Raw genomic sequence first — 24,571 nt, 5'->3', positions numbered from 1 at the left:
ATGTAAATAAATTCCTCATAAATATATACCACTGCAGTCATCATAGGCTGCATATTGAAATCCTCATACAGTCTTTCATCATTCGACACAAAACATATCACCAACTATACCAGCCTTCGTCATTTAGCATTAAATACTTGGAACACCAGCTTAATACTCTAGAAGTCACTAAGACATTTTACACTTAATTTTGTCCAAAACATTACAAAAGAAAACAACATTACAAAAGAAAACAACAACAACCAAAACACATTACCACCAAATACAAACTAGACACAAAGCCTGGCTTCTATGCCATGCTCTCATGACGTTTTGCAGTATGCCTGTGCAGGGCTCGTGTTTTCTGATCATCCCCCAATGGGAGTGGTTCCTCCTCAGTGCTTCATAAAAACAACTAGCACATGGTTTTCAATGGTGGTTTAAAATACACCTGCTGTTTGCTACTCTGGTGAGAAGTGTGTGTGTGTGTGTGTGTGTGTGTGTGTGTGTGTGTGTGTGTGTGCATGTGCATGCACACACATTCATGCATATGTGTGCACATAAGTATATGTGTGTTTATGCACATAGAACAAGATGGGAATGAAGTACGCCTAGACTATTGAGGAAAAGAAAAAGTGTGAAAATGTAATCCTAGCTCTTATAGACTGCAATTTCATGATTTTACAAAAATCATACAAAGATAGAAAGCTTATCATAAAAAAAGAACATTTTAAAGCACAAGAGAAAGCCAAGCAGCACAGGTAAGGAAGGAGCCTGGAGCCACAGCAGAGTGGAGGCTGGTGTGAGTGTGCCAGTCACTAATGGGAGGAGCCACAGCAGAATGGAGGCTGGTGTGAGTGTACCAGTCACTAATGGGAGGAGCCACAGCAGAGTGGAGGCTGGTGTGAGTGTGCCAGTCACTAATGGGAGGAGCCACAGCAGAGTGGAGGCTGGTGTGAGTGTGCCAGTCACTAATGGGAGGAGCCAAAGCAGAGTAGAGGCTGGTGTGAGTGTGCCAGTCACTAATGGGAGGAGCCAAAGTAGAAGCTGGTGTGAGTGTGCCAGTCACTACTGGGAGGAGCCAAAGCAGAGTGGAGCCTGGTGTGAGTGTGCCAGTCACTAATGGGAGGAGCCAAAGCAGAGTGGAAGTAAGGAAGGAGCCTGGAGCCACAAGCAGAGTGGAGGCTGGTGTGAGTATGCCAGTCACTACTGGGAGGAGCCAAAGCACAGTGGAGGCTGGTGTGAGTGTGCCAGTCACTAATGGGAGGAGCCAAAGCAGAGTGGAGGCTGGTGTGAGTGTGCCAGTCACTAATGGGAGGAGCCACAGCAGAGTGGAGGCTGGTGTGAGTGTACCAGTCACTAATGGGAGGAGCCAGAGCAGAATGGAGGCTGGTGTGAGTGTGCCAGTCACTAATGGGAGGAGCCACAGCAGAGTGGAGGCTGGTGTGAGTGTGCCAGTCACTAATGGGAGGAGCCAAAGCAGAGTGGATGCTGGTGTGAGTGTGCCAGTCACTAATGGGAGGAGCCACAGCAGTGTGGAAGTAAGGAAGGAGCCTGGAGCCACAAGCAGAGTGGAGGCTAGTGTGAGTGTGCCAGTCACTAATGGGAGGAGGTGGGCTCATGGATGGCTTTAACTGGTGGCCAAAGGAACCCAGCTCCAGCAAAGGAAATGTAAGAACTACAGCACAGAATTAAGCACAGAGGCCAGCCTGGCTAGGGTTCTCATTGGATAGAGCAGCTACCTTGAACCACATGACAATCATCTAATCTTTTATTCTCCCAAAGAGTTGGTACTGAGAACTGGACAGAAAGGAAGGCTCAAGGTCCCAACCTAACGTGGGAAGACCAACGAGTAGAATGATAGAGTATGTAATAAATGTTAGAGGAAAATAAAGCCAAGACCAGGTGTATTTCCAACAGCAGAAAGAGCAAGAGCCCAGACAGTCAGGGTGTGTCCCCAGCTGACAGACAGATGCTCTGAGCAAACCAACAGAAAGAAGAAAGTGGGAAGGTTAGGGAGGAGAGAGTGCCTGAGGCAAGGAGCTAGGACCCAACGGTTGGCCATGTGTACTTGCCACCCCACCCACTCCTAGAAAATCCACAGTAATGATATTTCAAATACTTAAGGACCTGACAATCCATGCCTAACTTGTACAGATATTTTCTCACTTGGATCATGACAAGAACTAAGTCAGTCACATCTGTAATGACAGCTCATTTCCTACTGGACATGCTTGCAGAGACAGGCACCGTAACAGTGATCTGTTCTCATCAGGTACCAGGACACAGACAGAGCTGGGATTAATTGAAGATGAGTAGAAAGATCAGGGGCTGAGAGCTGGAAAGGTGGGAGCAGACAGGAGAGGGGGTGCATCCTCAGCTGCTTTTCCCACCACCATCACCAGCTGCCTGCTGTGTGGCAGGACAGTGTAGGCATGAGCGGAACCCCACAGGGACAGTCTATAGCTCTTCAAAGGTGCCCTGCAGACTGGCTTGGTGGGACCAGGTTTCTAAGGCTTTTTAACTCCTAGGGAAAGGAGCCTCTGAGCTGCCGGAAGCGCTGAACTTCGAAGCACTGAGCTTCACCTGTTTTCTTGCATCAGCTTGATGGAAGTGTGTTTTCCCTGAGCCTTTGGAGATCAAAGATCATATTTCTCAATTTTCTGCTATGACTGTGGTTAGTTCTCAGGTTTTTCCTGCAAAGGGTGAAATGGGTTGTTCTATTGTCTCAAGAGAGAGTTGTCTTTGATGAAGGGGGCCCATCATCAGCACAAGTGACAAGTTACTGGCAGTGCCTTTCCAGCACTTGTCAGTTGCATCTCAGGGTAAAGGTCAGGGAGGGAGATGAAACTGTGACAGCTGAATGTATGACAAGAAAAGTGACGTGAAGGCAAGGAAACTGCTGGGCTACTGATTAAAAGTGAAGTGCTAAAGATATAGGGGGAAAGTGATAAAAGAGAAAAATCAGAAAAGCAAGATTAAGAGAAAATAGCAAAGAACTATTTCTAAAAATAGGGGCTGGGGAGATGGGCCAGCCAGTAAGTCTTTGCCACCGAGCCATGAAAATCTGAGTTTGGATCCCCAGCACCCAGATAAAGTAGCTGGGTGTGATGTCACATGTCCATAACTCTATCAGGGAAGAGGAAGAGACAGGAGGAGGATCCTGAGAGCTCCATAGCAGCCAATCTAGCTGAATTCGTGAGCTCCAGACTAGGAAGAGACTGTCTCAAAAGCCAGGATGGAGAACAATAGAAGAAGACACCCACATCATCCCCTGGCTTCCCTGAGCATGTGTATGAGTGCACATGCACGTGTATACACATACACACTCACACACACTCACACACACTCATATACTCACACACACGTACACAGTTACACAGTCACACACATACACACATGCACATGTATACACATACACAGTCACACACACTCATATACTCACACACATTCACACACATACAGTCACACACTCACACACATGCTCACACACATACATACACTCATTCTCTCTCTCTCTCTCTCTCTCTTTCTCTCTCTCTCACACACACACACACACACACACACATGAACGTGAGCACAGAATGCACACAATCACAGAAGCTTCCTGAATAGAACAAACCATTTACAGAAGTGCTATTTTGTGAGTGAGAGAAAGCAGTTAGTAAGATGGAAGATGGTGTTAATGTACCTTAAATTTATCTAATGTCACAACTCCATTCATAGTTTAAAGAATTCAATGGTCAAGCAGGAAAGCTGAACACTAAAGCAAAGTTCAAGGACATCTAGTCTTTGTATCAATCATTCCCAGAAAATATATTTCCCAGAAAAAAATATTTCAGCTATGTCAGCTGGATCCTGGGCCCTGGACTCTGCCTGCCTCCTCTTCCCCAGCACTGGGGTCACAGGTACACACTGCCACACCTGGGTTTTATGGCCGTGTAAAGAACCTGAGGCCTGCACACTTGTGTGTGGACAGCAGCTCAAGGAAAATAACTGCTAAACATCCCTGAGATAATTTCTGGCAATATTTCAAGCAAAGTTGTTTTCAGTACACAAATACCGTGGACATCAAGAAATCTCCTCACCAAACAACATGGAGGGAAGACCTGGTGGATTAAACCTTCCATCTGCAGAGCCTCTTTCTAGGAATCTTGGCATCACAGTCAGCCTTCATCTCCTGAAAGCTGCATGTCTGGCATTTTACAAATATGTTGAATTAAGTGGAGAAGAGAAGCCCCAAAACCACAGAAATGCAAGAGATGACACCTGCATATTAAAGGATGGATGTCATGTGTGACCAGAATTATATATATTCTAAATCAGAATAGTATACATTTCAAAAGTGTGATTTTAGAACAAGAGACTATGTGCTGTAATTCTTCTGTCATTTCTGATACTGCAAAGATGGCTACTTGACCTGACTCATCCCCTTACAAGTAGGTTATGTAGCCAGGGAGAAGACTTGTGAGAAACCCAGGGCCAAGTCCCAGGCTTAGAAAAGAACCAGAGCCAGGAAACACATAGCCATTCCCTACCCCAACCTGAAGCCCTGAAAATGTACCAGGAACCAAAGTGGTTTTTGTTTGCAGTACTGTAAAGGGTGGAGGTCAAATTAGGTAAGCAGTTTCCCACTGTACTCTATCTCCAGCCTACATCTCCCCCCCCCCACACACACCACTTTTCACTTTGAAACAGTCTCATTAAATATCTCTGGCTGCCCTTCAACTTGCTGTGTAGCCCAGACAAGCCTTGAACTTGCTCTCTTCTTGATTCTGCCTTCCTAGAAGCTAGACTACCAAGCTTAACAGCCATAGCATTCAGGTACCTAAGGCTACTTGTTTGCATAAATTGGTTCCATGATTAAATATGGTAAACTCCTTAGACAGGTTCTATGATGTATACTCAATAAATAATCCCATAGGTGTATAAATGCTCCCTTTCCAGTCGCCATTCCAAGGAGGCTCATTTGCTCAATAGCTTGTAAGCACAAGAGCTTCACTGTAACCCCATAAACCAAGTTGAAAATACAAAAGCTGGGTGTGGCATTACATGCTTGTAATTGCAGTCCCAGGGAAAGCCAAGACAGGCAGATCTCTGGGACTCACGGGAAGCAAGCTCAGCTGAATTGATGATCTCCAGGTCAGTGAGAGACACTTCCTCAAAAGTCAAGGTAGACAGAGCCTTAGGGCCAACACTCAGGACTGATCTCTGGCTTCCATACACATGGGCCCCCCCATCCGTGTGTGCTCCCCATCCATGTGTGCTCCCCATCCGTGTGTGCTCCCCATCTGTGTGTGCTCCCCATCCGTGTGTCCTCCCCATCCGTGTGTGCTCCCCTTTGCCCCTACAATCTTGTTAGTTACTTAAATCTCCTGTATAAAACCCAAAATATATGTTTAAACATTTTTATTTTGGTGAGTATATTTAATTATAAGCAAGATAATCTGGTTATTTTATCCAAGAACAGATCACTAAGTCACATGAAAATGTAGTTCTGGGACTTCACAGATAGGTTTTGCATAGTGAGATGTAGCTTCATGTCCCTGAATCTCAAGACAGGAATGGTAAAAGGATGGCATGAATGCCAGCCTCACCCACATTATCTCCTGGCCTCAGTGAGGGACAAAGTCCATTATCCCCAGGTCTCACACCTGGCTCAGTATCTTATCCCATGCTTCTTGTTTAGCCTAGGACACATGGCCAGTATCAGCTTTTGTGTGTGCCCTCTTGCAAGGTCTCCACAGCATTTGTGGCACCTGTCAGAGGCAGGAGATGATCTCTGTAGTAATATAAAGGGCAAAGCCTGTGTCCTGTACTTTAGCACCAATACTTAAAATTAATCTAGCACCCTCCATTGTAAACACCCAGTTCAATTTCAGACCAGCAACATTGCCAACACACACACACACACACACATACCATGCCACATCCCACAGTCTTTCTATGACTACAGATCTGCAAATCTTCAGAGGAATGTGCTTTATAGTCCAAAGCACATCAAACTTTCAAATAAGGAAACCCACAAACAGATCTGGCCAAGATGACATTTAGAATCGAGTCTGGTGAATACTGTGCTGTGTTCGTTTTTATTTAGCTTCACATGATCCTGCACAGACTCCCGTGTACTTTGAGAAATGTTAATATTTGCACAAAAGAGAAACAAAATCCTTCCTTTCCCTCCCTATCCCTGGTCTCTGAGCAAACACATTCTATGAATACAAGAGCAGCAGAAAGGAAATGGACTTTGCCATAGATGCCAGATCAACTCAGATGGCAGAAAATTTTATAAACATAATTGCACACTAATATAAATTTGTTGAATTTCATTGCAAAGCTTTTGTAGTTCAATCTTGTTTGCAGCATGAACACGAACAAAATATACCAATCAGAAAATTCTTAGCTTTATTAAGGTCTTTCCATTATAAGTTTGCTTTAACCAAGAGGAAAAAGAGACCAGATATTGGGTCTCAGTCCCAGGGTCTGCTGTTTGTCGTCTGGAACCACCTTCTGTAGGTGTGGAAGCTACAGTTGTATTCCTGTCTACCTGTTGTTGCCTCCCTGGTGAGGACAAAGGCGTGGACACCCACCTCTGAAGGTGCGTGTTGAGATGGTTCATTTTAAATGTCAATTAGAGGCAACACAGAACCATTTGCAAAAGGAATATAGTGGAGGATTATCTAGGTCATATTGGTATTCAATTAAGCAATTGCCTCATTTAACTTAATTCATATGGGAAAGTGTGGCAGCCTTTTGGGGTGTGGGTCAATAGGCTGTCTAAGAGTACATAAACTAAGCTAAGCACTAGGCATGCGTGCCTTGATTCTCGTTCTTCTCTTGACTGTAGATTTAGGATTTATTTATTTTTTTATGTATACACATGCTCCTACATGTTCTTATGTGCATCATACAGGTGCCAGCGGGGGCCAGAAGGCGGCACAGGACTCCCTGGAGCTGAAGTTACAGGCAGTTATGAGATACCATGTGGATGCTGGGAATAGAACCCAGGTCCTCTGCAAGAGCAGCAAGTTCTCTTATTCACAGAGCTGTCTTTCCAGCCTCTCAGTTCCTACTGTCTAGGTGAATTTACCTTGTTGAGTTCTCACACAGTAAAGACAAATCTCTCTTATGGCTTACACCATAACACTGATTACAGTATTGGTCTCTTTGCTTCCCAGAGGGACCCGCACCTAAATACTAACTACTATCACACTGAGAACTTGGGCTTTAATTACATGAATTATGAAGGACACAGACCTTTATTTCATGCTCAGGTTTATTAAAAATATATATAATTAAGTAAATGCTGAGCCCAGTGAGGACATAGTTCCTCCCCCTGTGACAGGGACCTGGTGTGACCTACCACAAGTGTTACTGGTGCTGTGGATGTAAGGCTTGTTCATGTAATAATGTACATATTTTCTGGACACACTAGCAGTGGAGGCCCCTTTCCTTCTGAGGAATGTCCTCCCTGTTAACATTAATGATTCCATGATAATTAGAAACAGCAGGAGTCTAATAGTCACAGGCATGGCTAATGTCTCAGCAAAATGGTAAACACTGGGGCCTTCAGGACAGCCCTTAAGGCTGTGGGAAAGAGCTCTAAATACATGAGTTCAAAAATATATAATTTCTGAACTATGCAAAAAATAAGGACGCAATGTTAATTATATGCAGGGCTTCACAAATCTAGAGGAACAAAAGGAGCTACGCTGTGAGCCAACTTGTTAGAAACACACTAAGGAAGGAGATAAAGAGATTTAGGGAGTGGAGATCATAGGCAATCCCACCCAGCTAATTTTTGTTTATGCAAAGACAGATGGTTCTCCGAGTTCAGGATCAGCCTAGGACAGAGCAAGGTTAGGTTTAGGCATGGTGGAAATGGTAATTTCTGGGCAAGGTCCCAGACAACTACTTTATCTTTGGTGCTTAACAAAGGCAGAGAGATCTCTGGATTCCTTTGCAACATTAAGAAAAAAATGTATGCTTGCTGTGAAATCAAACCAAGGGGCTCAGGTCACAGTATCATAAGATAATCAAAAGGAAATCTGGAGTAAATGATTGGATTGTAAAATAAAAGACTAGGCCTGTGTTTTGCAGGAGATGAGCTATCCAGAGAATTTTTTTAGGATAAAAGAACTGCCATAAACAAGCAGGACATGAACAGAGAGATCTCTTGGAATAGCAAGCAAGCAGAATATAAACAGAGAGATCTCCAGAGAGAAAGCAGAATGCAGAGAGAAGCAGACTGGAAAAGCTGTATCAAGCAGAACACAGATCGTCAGCTTGGACCCACAATTAGATTTCTAGTCAGTCTTTTTACGGCTCCCACACACCCTTTCTCTCAGAACTCCTCTCCAACCTGAGGCTGGTTCTTGGCAAGTGAAGAAGATATTCAGTGTTCTACCGATCTTATCAGATTTATGTTTATAAATGCACTCTAACATCATGTATTATATGAATAATGCAGAGACTTTTCCAATTTAAAGTTCAACATTTTCTTAATTCATTCTTAACAGCTGTGTCTTTGTCCTCACTTTCTTAGTTTCATGGTCCAGCTGCCCCAGGCAGTATTGTATTCAGTTCGAAGTTACCAGGAATGATATTGCACAAGAAATTTAGTTCGAACCTCATTGTGATGTCAAAGAACTCTTTCTAGTGTCACTCTGAAAACTGAAAGCTATTGACAATAACACCCAATATTTTGTATGGATGGGAGTAATAAATAAATATATACTATGCACCTGCTCTCTTTAAACCTCATTTACTGCAGCAGGTAAGCCCTAGCGTGATCTCAAGTCAGAGCTGTGATTATACATATAGGAATGCCTCTGCAATTTGACTTAATTCTGAGTGATTGGCAGAGCACTCAGAAGTCTGGGAGACAGTCTGAAAGCACTCAGCAACCAAGAAAATTAGCAATTCAGGGACTTGGGGGTAAAACTCAGTTTATAACAAGTCTTGGCTCTCCCTTTCCTCTTTCTACATCAAGGACATTCATGTGGATTCCCTCTCATACCCAGATTGCTTGCCTGTGCAGCAAGCCACCAAAAGTACATGCTGCCCTGAAATCCAAAGTATCAGACATGCTAGAAAATTATTACATATTGAGAAACCAAGAAGAAAGAACTAACGATGTACAGTCTAGAGACTGGAAGTCTGTTTTGTCAGATCTTAAAATCTGTTTTTGAGGTCCAATTGCTCTGAGTATCTTTCCCCATCCTTTATCCCTGTCGTGACATCTATCAATCATTGATGGTAAGGCGTGTTTCTCAAAAGAAGCAAAAGGATGTCCCAAACTGCTGGTCTGTCTTTTTACTGGGGGAGTTGAGAATGTTAACATTCGGAGCTGTGATTAAAGGCGTGTGCTAATTCCCATCGTTCTGTGGACTGCGCGATGTTTTCCTCAGATCTCTTGGTTACCTGGCCTTGTGTTGGCTACTTGTTCCCTATGACCTCTAGGCTGTGTTTATCCTCCCCAGATTGAAGTATTCCTTAGCTATCATCTGTAGAGCTAGTGTAGTGGAAATAAGTGTCTGGTTCCTCTAGAAAGTTTTTACTTCCCTCTCAATGTTAATGGCTTTTTAGGGTATAGTAGTCCAGGTGGACAGGTGATCTCTTACACATTTTCTGTTCCTTTTGTTTGTAAAAGTTCCTGTTTAAAAAATGCAGTGTTATTCCAATGGGCCTGCCTTTTCTTGGGGGTTTACTTAAGCCTTTTCCCTTGAAGATCTCAATGTGCTTTCTTTATCGCCTTCCTGGTAGGCACCAGGACTAGAGTAGATGGGGGAATCGTGAGCTCTGAGCTTTGGAGCCCTTACCTTTCTGTGACACAAGCCAGGGAAGCCTGGTGAGGGTGTAACCTAGAGATCTGAGTCCAAGCCCTTTGCCTACCCAGTGCCAGGACATTGTGATTAGACTTTTCTGGTCTTTTGGGGTTTTTTATTCCACCCATAAACAGGGAGCTGAACTGAATAAATTCTAAAGTTCTTTGCTAATTGAATGGGTAATTATTTAGAATCTGTTTTTGTAAGTATTTAACAATGTTAATTCCTTTAAATTCTACAGATCAGTGTAGTATGTAATCATGGGTATGGCTGCTTTCTCCCATTTCTTCTTTCCACTTGGTTAGAATGTTAACATTTATATTTACCTGTGACTATAACTTCAGTGTTCCTACAAACTCGGCTAAGCTTGTTGGCCTCCAAGGTCATGCAGCCTGGTAGTGTTTCCCAGCATCCCTCAGCACTTTCTCATTCACCTGCTTCATGGTAGGCTGAGAAGAGTGGATTTACTGATGTGTTCCTTGCCCTCCTTCCCTGCTGTGCAAAATGAGCAGAACATTTCATTTCCAACACCAGCAGTGAACATGTCCCACTGCCATGACACAGAAGGGCACGCACTTAAAGACAATGCATTTATTTAGTGGGTAAGAACGTCTTTTCACTAGAAACAGAATGAACAATCATCTGCAGAGCTTTAAATAGCAAAACATCTGTTTTTCCCAATGTATTCCCAACACCCCGAACCTCTTGATTAGTTGTTCTCTAAGATCTGTTTCTGAAAGACATAATGAGGTGGTTTAAGGATGAGTTGTAAACCATCTTCAAAATAAACTGAAGAAAAATGTTTCTGCTCTGGGTAAGGCTGGTTGAATCCAGATCTGCAGGCTCCCACCACACAGTCAGGTCATAGCTCTTTCAGCAGTTTGCTCTACATCAACAGTTCCATTAACTAAGGCGAACAAAGCATAATGTAAGTTAGTAACACAGATTCCGAGGCAGCCATGCATGGGCTGCCAGGGCAATGCTGTCCACGGTGTACCAAAGGGCATTTGCTCAACCAAACCAGACATGGCAATGTGGGAAGTAATAAAGTGAAGCACCTCTGGGAGTGGGACACAAATTTAGACATCCATCATAGGGTGGATATCTATATGGGCTGATGACATGGCTCTGCAGTTAAAGCCCTTGACAAGCAGGCATCAAGACCTATGCTCAGATCCCCATTCCTACATAAAGGCCTGGTGGGCCTGGCAACCTATCTGCAATTCTAGACTCAGAAGGCAGAGACCCATGCCCAAAACAAATGACTAGCAAGACTAGTTGTATTGATGAGCTCTTGGTTTGGTTGAGAGACCCTGCCTCAATGAATAAGATGGATGAACAATGGGGGATGATTCCAGACATCAACCTTAGGTCTCTCCATACACATGTACCCACACGCATGTGTGCATGCCCCCTCACATGCACATGCACACACGCACACACACACATACACACACTGCAGCTGACCTTATTCCTTCCAGAGCTAGAGACTTACACACATCCTCACCAGGAAACTATTTAATTGGCATTTCACATCAACACAGCTCCAGCAGAGGTCTTTATTTCTGCAAGAGCAACCCCATTGAGGAGCCATCTTTCCATATGAGGCAAAGGTGCCATCACCTGCATCCTGTTTCTCTCAAACCTCACTATTCTTAACATTTTACTACTTCTTGCTTCTTGGGGCTAATCCTCGTGCAGCAAAGCAGTTCAGGTCATGGCAGCAGTGGTTTCTCATATCAAAGTGAACACGGAAATGGAAGAACAAGGTACTGGGATAGAGCCTTTCACAGCCATGCCTACTGACCAATGTCTCTACCCATGTCCCCATCTTCTGAAGGTTACACAGCACTACCAACTGAGGAACAATATCTAAGTCAAAAGTACCTACTATCAGCCATCACACTGTCTGTAACATATGAAGGGACCTATGCACATAATAGATGCTCAATAAATATTTACTGAATGAGAATCTCTGAAAACTAATCTTATGAACCAAAGCTACATGAGACCCCCACTGAAGGGGACCCTTTCTCACTGTACCCAGCTTCTCTCCCCTCATTGAACTGCAGACCCTTGTTGGGTGCCAGTCCCTTCTGTTATGTGTAAACTCCTTCAGAACAAGGGCGACTCACTACTATGCTACCATCACCTGACATAATTCTTAACCTAGAATAAATTCATATTAGTGAGTATTAAAGGGAAGAAATATGGATGAGAAGGAAGTCAGGGAACACAGAACATGTGGATAAACACAAAGATAAAACTCAAAGAGATGGGAAATGACCACAGACAACGCTCACATCTCAGACAAAACTGTCACCACACACCAATGAAACCTGTTTACATCAGAGGGCATTAAATGAGTGTTTGTGCTTGAACTACCCAAATCCCATCATCATTGGGGGCCTTTGGTTTGATCTGAGCATTCAGATATGTAAGCAGGGAATGAGCGCCTGGACTCTGGGTATCTGTATGATACCCAGATATGGGACACAGTTCGGACAGTGTTCTAACTCGGAGCCTTTGATGACGTGTCCAGAGGCCTGGGCACCGTGGTTCTGTGTTACAAAGCAGGTCAGATTTACAGGTCCTGGCCAAAAAAACCCAAAAACCTTCAGCTTATTTAGTTTATCTCACTCTTTTCATGGCAAGGTAAAAATCATTACAATGTTGTGAACATTTGCTTGATCTGTGAGTCGAGTCTGGAAAATTAAAGTTCAAATTGTGTCAAGCCAAGCTGACCCACAGCAGGGTGAGCTGCCCGTGCCACCTTGGGGAGGAGACGGCCTCACTTGGGCTTTGTGTTACTGCAGGGAAGAATATGTCTCGTTGATGAGGATGCATATTAAAGTACAGACATTCTGGGACAAGGGAATGTGGACAGTAATTTTCAAAGGAAGACATACAAATAGACAATGATCCATGCAAATAATTAGGAAAATACAGACCTCCTTTCACACCTGTCAGAAGGCTATTATAAAAAAGACAGAAAATAACGAGTGTTGAGGAGAATGTGTGGGAAAAGGAGCCCTTGACTTCTGTTGATAAAGATGTAAATTGATACAGATGTTATGGAGGACTGAGAGGAAATTGCTGGGGGATTAAAAACAGAATGACTATGTTATCCACAGATCCCAATTATGAGTATCCACCCACATATGAGAACCAGTACATGGAAGAAATGTCTACCCTCCACGTTCACAGTGGCAACATTTACCAAAGCCACCTTATGCAGTCTAAGTGATGTCAACAGATGAACAAACGGATAAATGAAATGTGATGTATGCACACAGTGCAACATTGGTCAGCCATGCAAAGAAGAAAGGTCAGCTATTTGCTATATATGGCATGAGAAGATCGGAGAACATCATCTTAAGTAATCTGAGCCAAGCACAAAGAGGCAGACTACATATCTACTCATTTATATGCAGAGTCGAAGCAATCAAATTAAGGGAAGCAGAACACAGAATAGTGGGAACTGAGGCTCTGGTGTCAGGGAGGGTGCAGACAATGATCAAAGGGTATAAGCTTCAGACAGGAAGAATGTGCGAGTTCTCTTAGATCTAGTGCAGAGTGATACATACAATAGCAAGCATGCTAAGAGTCAACTTCAAATCTCATCACTACAAAACAAAAGTTAGTTGTACTAGCTAGTTGACATGTTAGCTAGCTTAATTTATTCTTCATTGTATTCATAATTCATAACATCTTTTTATATTTTATAAATGAATGCAATTATAAGTGTCAACTCATAATGACTTTACAAAGAATCTTGGTGTTTTTAAGAGCAGCAACAGAACACCATTCTTTACGAACAGAACACCTTCCAATGAGTGTTCTCTAACCAACAGCGCATCTAGAGACATGAAAACCACCACCCAAAACAGCACACACAGCTAGCCCTCCTCACAACCAAGGACTGAACAGACCTGTGTCCTCCCAGGGAAATTCCTAGCCAACTCAGGTTGTAGAAGACAAGATAGCATATATCTACAGAGCAGCAAAAAGCAGGAAGAGCCAGTCTAGACTGAGCCCAATCTAAGGGCTACAGTACAGCATGGCTGCAAAACCAAATGTGGGGACAGTATGCTGGGCCCGTGTCAGGAAGGGCTGATCCTTCATAGGACTATTAAACAACAAAGCATATGACTTCATGTGAGGGGCTTCCCTAAAGCTCGGGAACATGAAAGTTAGCCTTGCTAGACACCTATGATCCCAGCACTCAAGAAGCGAAGGCAGGAGGATTGCTGTGCATTGGAGATTAACTTGACTGTAAAGATTATATGGTAAAATCTAGGCCAGCCTGGGCTCTTGTGTGAGATGTTACCTCAAATGAAAGAAACCCACCAAAATTAAACTTCTGAGAACTTGATAGTGATTGAACACATGAGGGTGACAGTAGCCACAGACACTGCGAGCCAATGAGCACAGCGAATCGAACTTAATTAACTGTTAAAACTCTTATCTGGTAGGTCCCTAGCATGTCTAGGTGGATCGATGTGAATAAAGGAGAAACATAAGGTCACACTGCCCCACTGCCCACTGTCCACACTACACACTCCCAAGGACATAGGAGGCAGAGGAAGATCCTCCTGACGCAGGCTTCAAGAGCCTGAAGTTATAGACATTCTGTTGCCTAGTCAAGGGCAATATGAACAGCAAGCCAGCTCGGCAATGGAATCTCTCACTATCGGTGACATCATCACTGTATTTTATATATCAGTCTCCTTATCGGTGACATCATCACTGCATGACATCACTCCTTATCAGCCTGTGAGTGGCCGTCATCACCCCCAGCTAGCAGCATCACAGGGTAAGGGCACAAGTGGCTTGGCTCAACAGTAAGTTTATTAAAGGGTTACAGAAGAGGAGGTGGGAAGGGAGGGAGAGAGAAAGAGAAGGAGGGAGAGAGGGAGGGAGGAAGGGAAGGAGGGAGGAGGAAGAGACAAGGATAGCAGAGTATACATGGACATGTTCTGTCAAGATTGGGTAGGGATTTAAATGTCAAACCAAGGCTGTGGAAATCACTGGTGAATTTTGGGTGAGGAAAGTTACACAACCAAAGCTTCTCTCCCTTGTTCCTTCCCTCCCTCTTCACTCCCTCCTCAATCCCCCCTCCCTCCTCCCTCCCTCCCTGGCCCTCACACACAGGCCTAAGAGAAGCTCATGGAGCAGCTGGGGAGCCACCAGGAAATACTGGTGATATGAGGCACAGTATTATACATGCCCCCATTCCAGGAGGACCCCCGCCAAGGCTTTCACAGGTGAGCCAAGAATATCACTTAAGGGAGATAAGATGATTTCCAGTGGACTTTAATATTCTTCCACAGATTTCCCTGCACTTTGAAAGTTTAGTTAAAAGAAATTGGCAATGTCCATAGAGCTTCAAACATATATTTAGATTTCTTTCTACCTATCTGGTAGGTACTTCAACATGCCCAGGCTTCCCCAGATCAGCACTTCAATGCCCGAGTGCAGGAGCCTCTGCCTCCTGCTGCCCCAGCCTCCCTATCAGGGGCTTCCACACCTCAGACACTGCGCTGCCAGCCTTTCCTCCTCACAGAGCCTGATTCCAAAGCCAGGTAGATTCTCACCCAGGTATTAATCTTAGCTCTCTTCTCCCCCAGGCTTTAATACTTTGTTAGCTGGGTCACGGAAGTGGCTTTCTAAATGGCCCATTGTGTTCTCTCATCCTCCATCATTTTGAATCCAAGAAGGTAGTTCATTCCACTGTCCAACAAATGGGTGTTATATCTCAAGAGACTTTTCCAGAGAACAAAACAGTCAAGGTCCTTGTTTATCACAGACTGATGGTCTTGACAGCACAGTTATGATATAATCAAGAAAAAGGCATTTTTAGAGGTGGTAAATATTTTAAAGTAAATACAATTAGTGTGTCAGAGAGGGGTCTGGAAGTGGGGTTATCATGAGGGGCTTTGGGGTAGATCACTGTTGAGTTCAAAGCTGGATGACAAGAAGTGATCCACTGCTGTCTGGGAGCAAAGCATTTCAGCAGAAAAATAACAGGATGACGTCACCCAGTGAACAGGAACACAGGTTTGGAAAATTTCCATCAGAAGGGGGAGGGGGCAAGGGGAGGAAGAAGGGAGGGGAAGAAAGGCAGGAAGGGGGAAGGGCCAGCCCTGTGGCTCACATACATGTGGGGAACAATCAAGGAGCAGAAAAGGAGATACCTAGATAGGCCGATAAGGTGACAGAAACTGACTGGTGTGACATCAGGAAGCCCAGGGCAAGAGGGGTCTCTGGAACAGAGAGGTCAGCTTGTCTGCTGCTGCTGCTGCAGGACTGTATGACAGTAGGCATTGCTCACTGAGCTCAGCAAGACAGAAGTCACTAGGGGCTCTCCCGAGATGGAGATGACTCTGAGGAAGTGTGAGCAGATAAAGAAGCAGCAGCAGAACCCTTAGAAGCAGGCCTGTCTACACATCTCCTCAGAGTCCTAGTAACCTGGTGTTGGCCACCTGGTTTGTATGTGTGCGAGCACGTGTGCGTGTATGTGTGCATGTGTGCACATGTGTGTGTGTGTGTGCGTGTGTGTGTAGGCCAGAGGTTGATGCATTCCTCAGTGTTCTCCACCTTAGTTTTTGTGACAGCTCTCTCACTACATGTGAAACTCACCAGAATTCAACATGAGTGACCTGCCCCCTAGCCCCAGGGTCCCTGTCTCTCTCTGCTCCTGAGTGCTGGGATTACAGCAGTACCCTGACACGCCAGCTACCGGACCTGGGTCCTGCATGTACCATACGTGCTTTACTGACTCCTCTGCCCAAATGCTTGCCCCTTCCTCTAGGATATGCGAGTTTTTACCTTGTGGCTCTTGGCAACTCTATGAAGTTATCTTCTCACATCCTCCAGCTTCCCCACCTCCGTGGGAACTTATGATAACCGTAACATAAGTCACTTCCGTTATGCAGCTGATGAGGCAGCCAGCTCACCCTCTCTGGGTCTCTCAGGTGGTCCTTAGATGAAGTTCATCTAAGTATTTTCCACGGAAACATCCCACTCCCCAGTACAAACACACCCAATAGGGCAAAGACCAACAGACAGCCCTTGGATCATACCCAGGAGGCTTGTGACAGTTAACTGTAGTGCCAACTGGTCTGGATTTAGATCACTGTAGAAATAAATCTCTGGACATAAGGGATTTTATACATTATATTAACTGTGGAGGAGACCCACCATAGAGACAATGTCATCATGGCTGAGGTTCTAGACTGAGGAATCAGAAGAAATCTAGATGCTCGCACCTCTGCTTCCTAATTGGAGGCACTGTCAGGCCACCCCAAGCTGCTGCCACCCCAGTTTCCCTGCCAGAAGAGGCTGTGGGATGACACAATCTCTCCTTCCCCTGGTTTCTACCATTGGGCTTTTAGCCTCAGCAATAAGGCAGGTAACTAATCCAGCTGTGCACCCGCAGCAAGGTGACTGCCGTGGAGAGGGCGGTTGTGCAGAGGATTGCCAAGGCTCTAAAGTAAAGACCTGACTGATAGGTAATCAATCTTTCAACAGGCTCTGGGGTCAACTAAGCAACATACCTTTGGGAACATCTCTAAGGTTTTCCCAGCAAGGTTGCTCTGAAGGTGGAAGACCCTGTCTCTAGTCAGGGGCACTTTCCCGCAAGTGGCTCAACAAGTGGCCAGTGGCTAACTATTTTCGCTCCTTGCTGGGTGAGTGACTGCCCAGGAGCCCTCCAGCCCTTCCATGTCAGACTGAGACTGATGAGGCAGCCAGCTTCTGCAGACCTGTCCATCTGCTCATGGGTTCTCAGTATCTCTCCACTATGCAAAGAACCACTCTTAAACTATCTGGTCACACATGTAAGCCAATCTAAATCCCCCTTTAAAATCTATACGCACCCTACTGGTTCTGTTCCTCTGGAGAACTGCCAACTACATTGGCGTCTCCTCAGGTCTGTAGAGTGAAACAGCAAGCTGTAGAACTGACTTGCTGGTGCTCACTTCCCAGCATTCCCTTCTGCCCATCAGTCATGCTACTCATTCATCCCACCCCTCACATGGCATGCAGGGTCCTGCTCACACACCACAGCCATTTCCAGGGTCCTGCTCTCACACAGCCATTTCCAGGGTCCTGCTCACACACAGCCCTTCCCAGGGTCCTGCTCACACACCACAGCCATTTCCAGGGTCCTGCTCACACACAGCCATTTCCAGGGTCCTGCTCACACACAGCCATTTCCAGGGTCCTGCTCACACACAGCCATTTCCAGGGTCCTGCTCTCACATAGCCATTTCCAGGGTCCTGCTCACACACAGCCCTTCCCAGGGTCCTGCTCACACACTACAGCCATTTCCAGGGATAGCCATTTCCAGGGTCCTGCTCACACACCACAGCCATTTCCAGGGTCCTGCTCACACACAGCCTTTCTCAGGGTCCTGCTCACACACAGCCCTTCCCAGGCCAGGTATTCTCAAGTCTCTGACTTGAAGCCATGCTAGTGACCCTTCTTGGCATATCAAGTACCAGCTGGCAGGTTGCCTCTACTCGGAAGCTTTCTAAAACATGGCTCTTCCTATTGCTGCCAACACTAAGTGTGTGACTTCCAGAGCCCTGTGGACTCCCCCAACTGCAGCTAGGAGTACCCACCCATGGAGAAGCCACACTGACACCAGACTCATCAGTTCAGCCACAGAGGAACCAGATGTTCAGGACAACGATTCCCTTTCGCCTCCTTCATTCCCTTGTACATGGTGACTTTTAAAAAGACCTGTCAACAAATGACACACGATAGCTGTAGGCCTTGACTTAAACTCTGCTCCAGATCAAAACTGACCGTGGCTCTTCCCAGACAATTTTACATTTGTGGTTTGTTTTTCAGGGACTCTGGGCTTCTCCTAGGGTGACTTTTCCTTGTGTTTTCAACACAGGGATTAACTCTGCCTTTGGATATTTAAGTCCCTTTGACAGGAACAAGAAGGACAGGAATTATTTCAATTTAGATGAAAACCTGAGACCTGCATAAATTAGAGGGACAGTATTGTGAGGATAATTTGAGAAATTCTCTAAGTAACAGAACCCAGAATTCCTCAGAACTTGGTAAGGGTCTGTGTGTTTATCTCCTAGGCCTGAGCTAAGGCTTTCTCTCTGACTCTTGGCATTAAGAGCTGGGCCAAAGGGGCTGAAGAGATGTCCGATGGCTAAAAGCACTGGCTGGTATTGCAGAAGATCAAAGCTTACTTCCCAGCTCCCACATGGTGGCGCATAACCACCCATAACTCCAGTTGCATAGGATCCCACTTCTGGCCTCTGTGGGCACTGCTCATAGATGGTGCACATAAATGCATGCAGGCACAGTGCATATGCACATAAAATAAAAATCAGTAAACCTTAATTAAAATCAAAGAGTTGAGTCACAGAAGTTTGACTCAGGATTGGAGAACACAGGAGGCTTCCCACTCTCTTTGCTGAATGAGCTCCCCTCAGCACTTCCCACCCAGCCCCTCAGCACTTCCCACACAGCCCCTCAGCACTTCCCACACAGCCCTTACCCTCTGCTTGCCCCTTTCTGACAGAGAACTTACCATCCCTTCCACTACAACAGAGCAAGGAGCACATCTTACTAAATTTACATAAATATTCAACCCTGCGTAACAATATTCCTGGTATTTTGAGCCCTTCTGATCTGGATGGTGCCACACACATGGGAGTCCTTGTCTATTTTGTCTAACACCTGAGCAGCAGGCAAAGCAGGGCTCCATTTTCATCCACTTCTTCACACATAAGCTGCACTCAGCCACCCCACTCGCCAAAAACCAGAACAAGCAAATAAAACAAAACAAAACAACCCACCAGGGATTCTACTTTAGTGACTTAAAACACTCATATACAACTGAACTGTTAAAGCTGTAGAGAAAGAAAAGTCCTGAGTGCACCCTCTGCTGCCACTGTGCTTGTTTGGGCCCCTCCATTGTTTGTGGTGGCGCTTGGGATTGAACCCAGGGACTCTCACATGCCAGGCGAGCACTCAGGCTCTAGCTCTGAGCTATGTTCCCCAGGCTTCTTTCCGTTTTTTATTTTGAGATGAGGTCCTGCTCACTTGCTCATGTTGACCATGGACTTGTGATCTTCCTGCTACACTCTTTCGAGCAGCTTGGGAATGCCGGCTTGAAGCCCCATGCCCAGCTGAGCAAGAGGAGCCTTAACTCAATGCCCGCTTAGTTGCTGGCAGTTATGTAACATCAGCACAGAAGAGCGGCAGTGGCCTCCACAGCTCTCACTGCCTGTTGGGGGAAATCACACTTCTCAGCTCTGAATTGTAACCAGAACCCCTCGGGCACTGCTTATTGCAGAGCTCTTCTTTCTTAGTCTGCCCCTGTCTTGGCTCCCGCTCTGTACAGCTGCAGCACCTGCACCCACACACGGTGCTTCTCCAGGACCAACCCAACACTAATCGACCTTTTATGATTACTGAATGTAGAAGGCAACTTATGTGGCCTGGAGACCAACTTTTTCAAATGGAACAGGGGAAGAAAACCCATAATGATCAAATCACTGTTTTGTCAATATTATGGAACTTGCTGCAGACATTCTAAGTATGCAAGAGCAGATGAGGTAACCAGACAGAAAAGGCTGTGCTTATGCACTGAGGGGAGAACCCAGCAGGTAGACAAAAGGGGGTGGTGGGGACTGCCTGAAACCCTGTGGAGACCTGTACTCATAGCTTGCTGTACCCATAGCTTGCTGTATCCATAGCTTGCTGTCATTAAGCTGCTCTAGGTGAGAGGCAATGACAAGGGGAGGGGAGGTCTCACTTTGTAGCTTTCTTGCTGGCTCATTTGAAGCAAGCCCTCCTGCTGTTCTGGGCAAGGGCTTTACCAGTGAGGACTCTTTTGTTCTTCAGATGTCCCAGTTACTTCCCTAGTAAGGGGCAGAAGGAGCCTGTTGCCTGCACAGCTTTCTGAGGGTCCCAGCAGCTTGCTTCTGTGCAGGCCTGCCTTCAGTCCTTGGATGGATGGTGGGAAGTGTGTTCACAGAAACACCTATGTGGTGTCTGAAGCATCCCCAAAGCCCCAAATTAAAGTTATTTCCTCACAGTGATTATCATGGGTGTTTGGAGTTTAGTGTGTCTGTGTGTGTGTGTGTGTGCGTGTATGGATGTGCATGTGTGTGTACGTACACGCCACAGTGTGTATGTATGGAGTTTGAGGACAACTTGTATGAGTTATTATCTTCTCCCGCAACTCTCTCCTCTACTCATCCAGCCATGGGAATGGAAATCGGGGCCTCAGAAAAGTGCCCCTACCCACTGTGCCATCTCATAGGGTCCTTAATCATGTGTCTATTAACCATAGGGATCTTTCTAAGGAATGCACCATTAAGCTCTTCTGGCATTGTGAGAATATTGTAGGGACAGTTACATGAACCTACAATGTATACTACATCCACAGGCTAATGGTCCATAGGCACATAGACACATATGACTGTATGGCCTCACCTAGTGTTCCTCAGCCACAGACCTGTACATTAAGCTACTATGATGAATACTATAGTGCTCTAGTATCACCCAACAGTGAGCACATGTGCATCTCAACATGTCTACACAGCTCACCAGTGCAAGGAGCCAGTGTGTTATATATGAGGACAGCATGGATGCTGTGCTACCACTGGATAGGGAGTTTTCTTTTCTTTCTTTCTTTCTTTCTTTTTTTTTTTTTTTTGAGACAGGGTTTCTCTGTGTAGCTCTGGCTGTCTGGAACTCACTCTGTAGACCATGCTGGCCTCGAACTCAGAAATCTGCCTGCTTCTGCCTCTCAAGTGCTGGGATTAAAGGCGTGCGCCACCACCGCTCGGCTGGATAGGGATTTTTCAGTGACACATTGCTGTTGAACACATGATCCATTATGCTCTGGTGCAACCACTGCCATACTCATGGTTCACTATAGACCAACGTGTGGCCACATGATGGAACATGAAGGTGGGGAGATCTCAATTTATTTCCATAAAACCAACCAGACCTGTCTCATCTGCCTTCTATGTGGCTAGGAGAGGAACACTTGAAATTCATACTTCCTCTGTCTAAATGTGACAGGTGGCTTACTATAATTATTATTCTTGTCAAAGCTCAATGATGTTTAGTGGTCCCTGAGGGACAACAGGCTACTTTCAGTCCTCGTCAATTAGTTGCTATGAAGCTTAAAGACCACGCTGAGCAAGGCTGCCCGCACTCTGGGTAATGGAGCACACACAGTATTACCACAGAGAGAGTGACAGAGGCTCCAGACCCTTCCTAAGGAAGTGGACCTGTGGATGAGGAGCCTGAACAAACGGCCTGACATTTTACAGAATTAAAATAAGCTGCTTAAAGCTGGGAGATTTGAAGGAAATCGCAGGAACGGCTGGCGCACATCCCAATGATTGGCAAGTGCAAATGAGAGTGCTGATCATTATTTTGCACCATGGTTTATTATGACATACAACTGCCAAAAATCAAAGTCAAGGCCCAGCAGAAAACAGCTACCAGCTGCATAATCCTCTCCCATTTAGCTGTTCCACCCACAGCCATGTCTCTGACTAGCTGGAAGCCTGAGAATGGAGGATAGGCTAAATCATAAGAGGGTTAAAGTATTGGCTGAAATTGAAATGTCACACAGTGCTGGGAGAAGGGAACAACAGCAAAGACACAGTTACTTCCCTGGAGCATTCCAGTGTCCCAAAGACCCATGATGCATCGGAGAATGATGGTCTCCGAGATGTTCCTTGTTTCTGGAAGCTGAGTGGCACACATGCCTGGCATGGGAGAGGTTGGCATAGGAACTCTGTGTTGGCCACCGTGAGTCACAAAGCACACAGACACACAAAATAGCCACCTGAATGAGTCTAGTCTCCACAGGGAGGATAAGCTGCACAAAAATTTCTCGGGGTTTTTCTCTTGGCAAACACAAGCTCTCCGTCTAGTGACTAAAGAGAGAACATTTGCTGAATGAACACAGTGTTCATGATTTGAGGAGAGATTTATTCTCTGTATGTTTCCTACATAAATAAGGTTATGTTCAGGCAGAAGTGAGGTATTTGTACCTGACAATAGACAAAATTCTCCATGAGCTACAAAATGATGCACCCAAAATAAACTTTTGGTGGTTGTTTTTAAATAAATGCATTCAATAGAAAAATAGTTGTTTACCTTTTGGCAATAGGTCCCTGGAAATCTGGATCATACCTCCTTGGGAGACCTGCATTTAGAACAAAGACCTTTTTAAGTATTGAAACCAAAGAAGTAGCTAATAAATTAATATAAAATACTATCAAAGAAAGACCTTCTTCTTGGCTGGCCCATTGCTCTGTGCAGTGGTAAATCCTTACTTTGTCCACTGAAATAACAGGTGTGCCCTGGTCACCCTAGTCAAAATCTTGTCCTCTCTCCAGTGAGAGGTAAGACCACAGGGGCCACTTTCCCCATATGTGAAAATGTCCTCCTGCTGAGAGCATCACCCCTGAAAATGTGTAGGGGAGAGCAAATCTGGGGAGCTCTCAAAGCTGCTCAATGATTCTGACATCTGCCATGGCCCAGTGTGGCTGAGGACCTGTGATGTGCACATCCCAATGGAGATGCTACTTATCCGGGTCTTCCCTCTCAGTAGCCAGCCCTCTGGCTTTCACTCAAGAAGTGCAATTATCCATCCTTGCAGACTTCTGTCTTATTGGCTGTACATTGTAGGTTTCTTTAAAGACCTACTGGCAGACACCCAAGATCATAGGATCAGAGGTGTGGAGAACCCAACATCTGTCCCAACATCTGGAGTAACTGGGACCAGCAGGACCAGGCACACAGGGACTCCACCAGTCCAGTGGTACAGATTCCTTCCAGTCTGTCTGGGTTGGTGCCCTGAGGAAACCTTGGGCACAAACTCTAAAGCCAGTCCCAAAACACCCAGAGGAAGCTCCACTCACAGGGACTCTAACATGCTCAGGATCATAGGATCATAGGATTCCAGAATCACAGGATCACAGAGACAGCTTGACTCTGAGGATTTCTGACACAACCAGGATCACAGGAAGGACGGGATCCAGTCAGATTTATTCAGGGAAGGTAGCACTAGAGATAACCAGATGGCAGGGGCAAGCATAAGAACATAAGCAACAGAAGCCAAGGTTACTTGGCATCATCAGAACCCAATTCTCCCACCATAGCAAGTCCTGGACACACCATCACACCGGAAAAACAAGATTCAGATCTAAAATCACTTCTCATGAAGATAATAGAGGACTTTAAGAAGGACATAAATAACTCCCTCAAAGAAATACAGGAAAACACAGGTATACAGCTAGAAGCCCTTCGAGAGGAAACACAAAAATATCTTAAAGAACTATAGGAAAACACAATGAAATAGGTGAAGGAAATGAACAAAACCATCCAGGATCTAAAGATGGAAGTGAAAACAATAAAGAAATCACAAAGGGAGACAACCTTGGAGTTAGAAAATCTAGGAAAGAGATCAGGAGTCATAGATGCAAGCATCACCAACCGAATATAAGAGATAGAAGAGAGAATCTCAGAGGCAAAAGACACCGTAGGAAACATTAACACAGCAGTCAAAGAAAATTCAAAAAGCAAGATGCTCCTAACCCAAAATATCCAAGAAATCCAGGATGCAATGAGAAGACCAAACCTAAGGATAATAGGTATAGAAGAGAGTGAAGACTGCCAACTCAAAGGGACAGTAAATATCTTCAACAAAATGATAGAAGAAAACTTCCCTAACCTAAAGAAAGAGATGCCCATGAAC

General features: G+C 45.2%; 1 protein-coding gene across 6 annotated transcripts in view; it reads right to left on the bottom strand.

Moving 5' to 3' along the window:
- The window catches only part of Slc44a5 (solute carrier family 44 member 5), a 341,526-nt gene that overhangs the window by 85,884 nt on the left and 231,071 nt on the right, over positions 1-24,571 (bottom strand). For 5 of the 6 annotated variants that reach the window (XM_031375927.1, XM_031375925.1, XM_031375924.1 and 2 more), the window contains one exon: positions 22,969-23,017. The exons of the other annotated variant lie outside the window; for it this stretch is intronic. In XM_031375927.1, the coding sequence (XP_031231787.1) occupies positions 22,969-23,017 (49 nt within the window). The remainder of the gene's footprint in view (positions 1-22,968; positions 23,018-24,571) is intronic. 6 annotated transcript variants of the gene reach the window in all.

Source organism: Mastomys coucha, unplaced genomic scaffold (assembly GCF_008632895.1).
Source record: "Mastomys coucha isolate ucsf_1 unplaced genomic scaffold, UCSF_Mcou_1 pScaffold16, whole genome shotgun sequence".
NCBI classification, from domain to species: Eukaryota; Metazoa; Chordata; class Mammalia; order Rodentia; family Muridae; genus Mastomys; species Mastomys coucha.
This window is presented reverse-complemented; position numbering and strand designations above follow the sequence as displayed.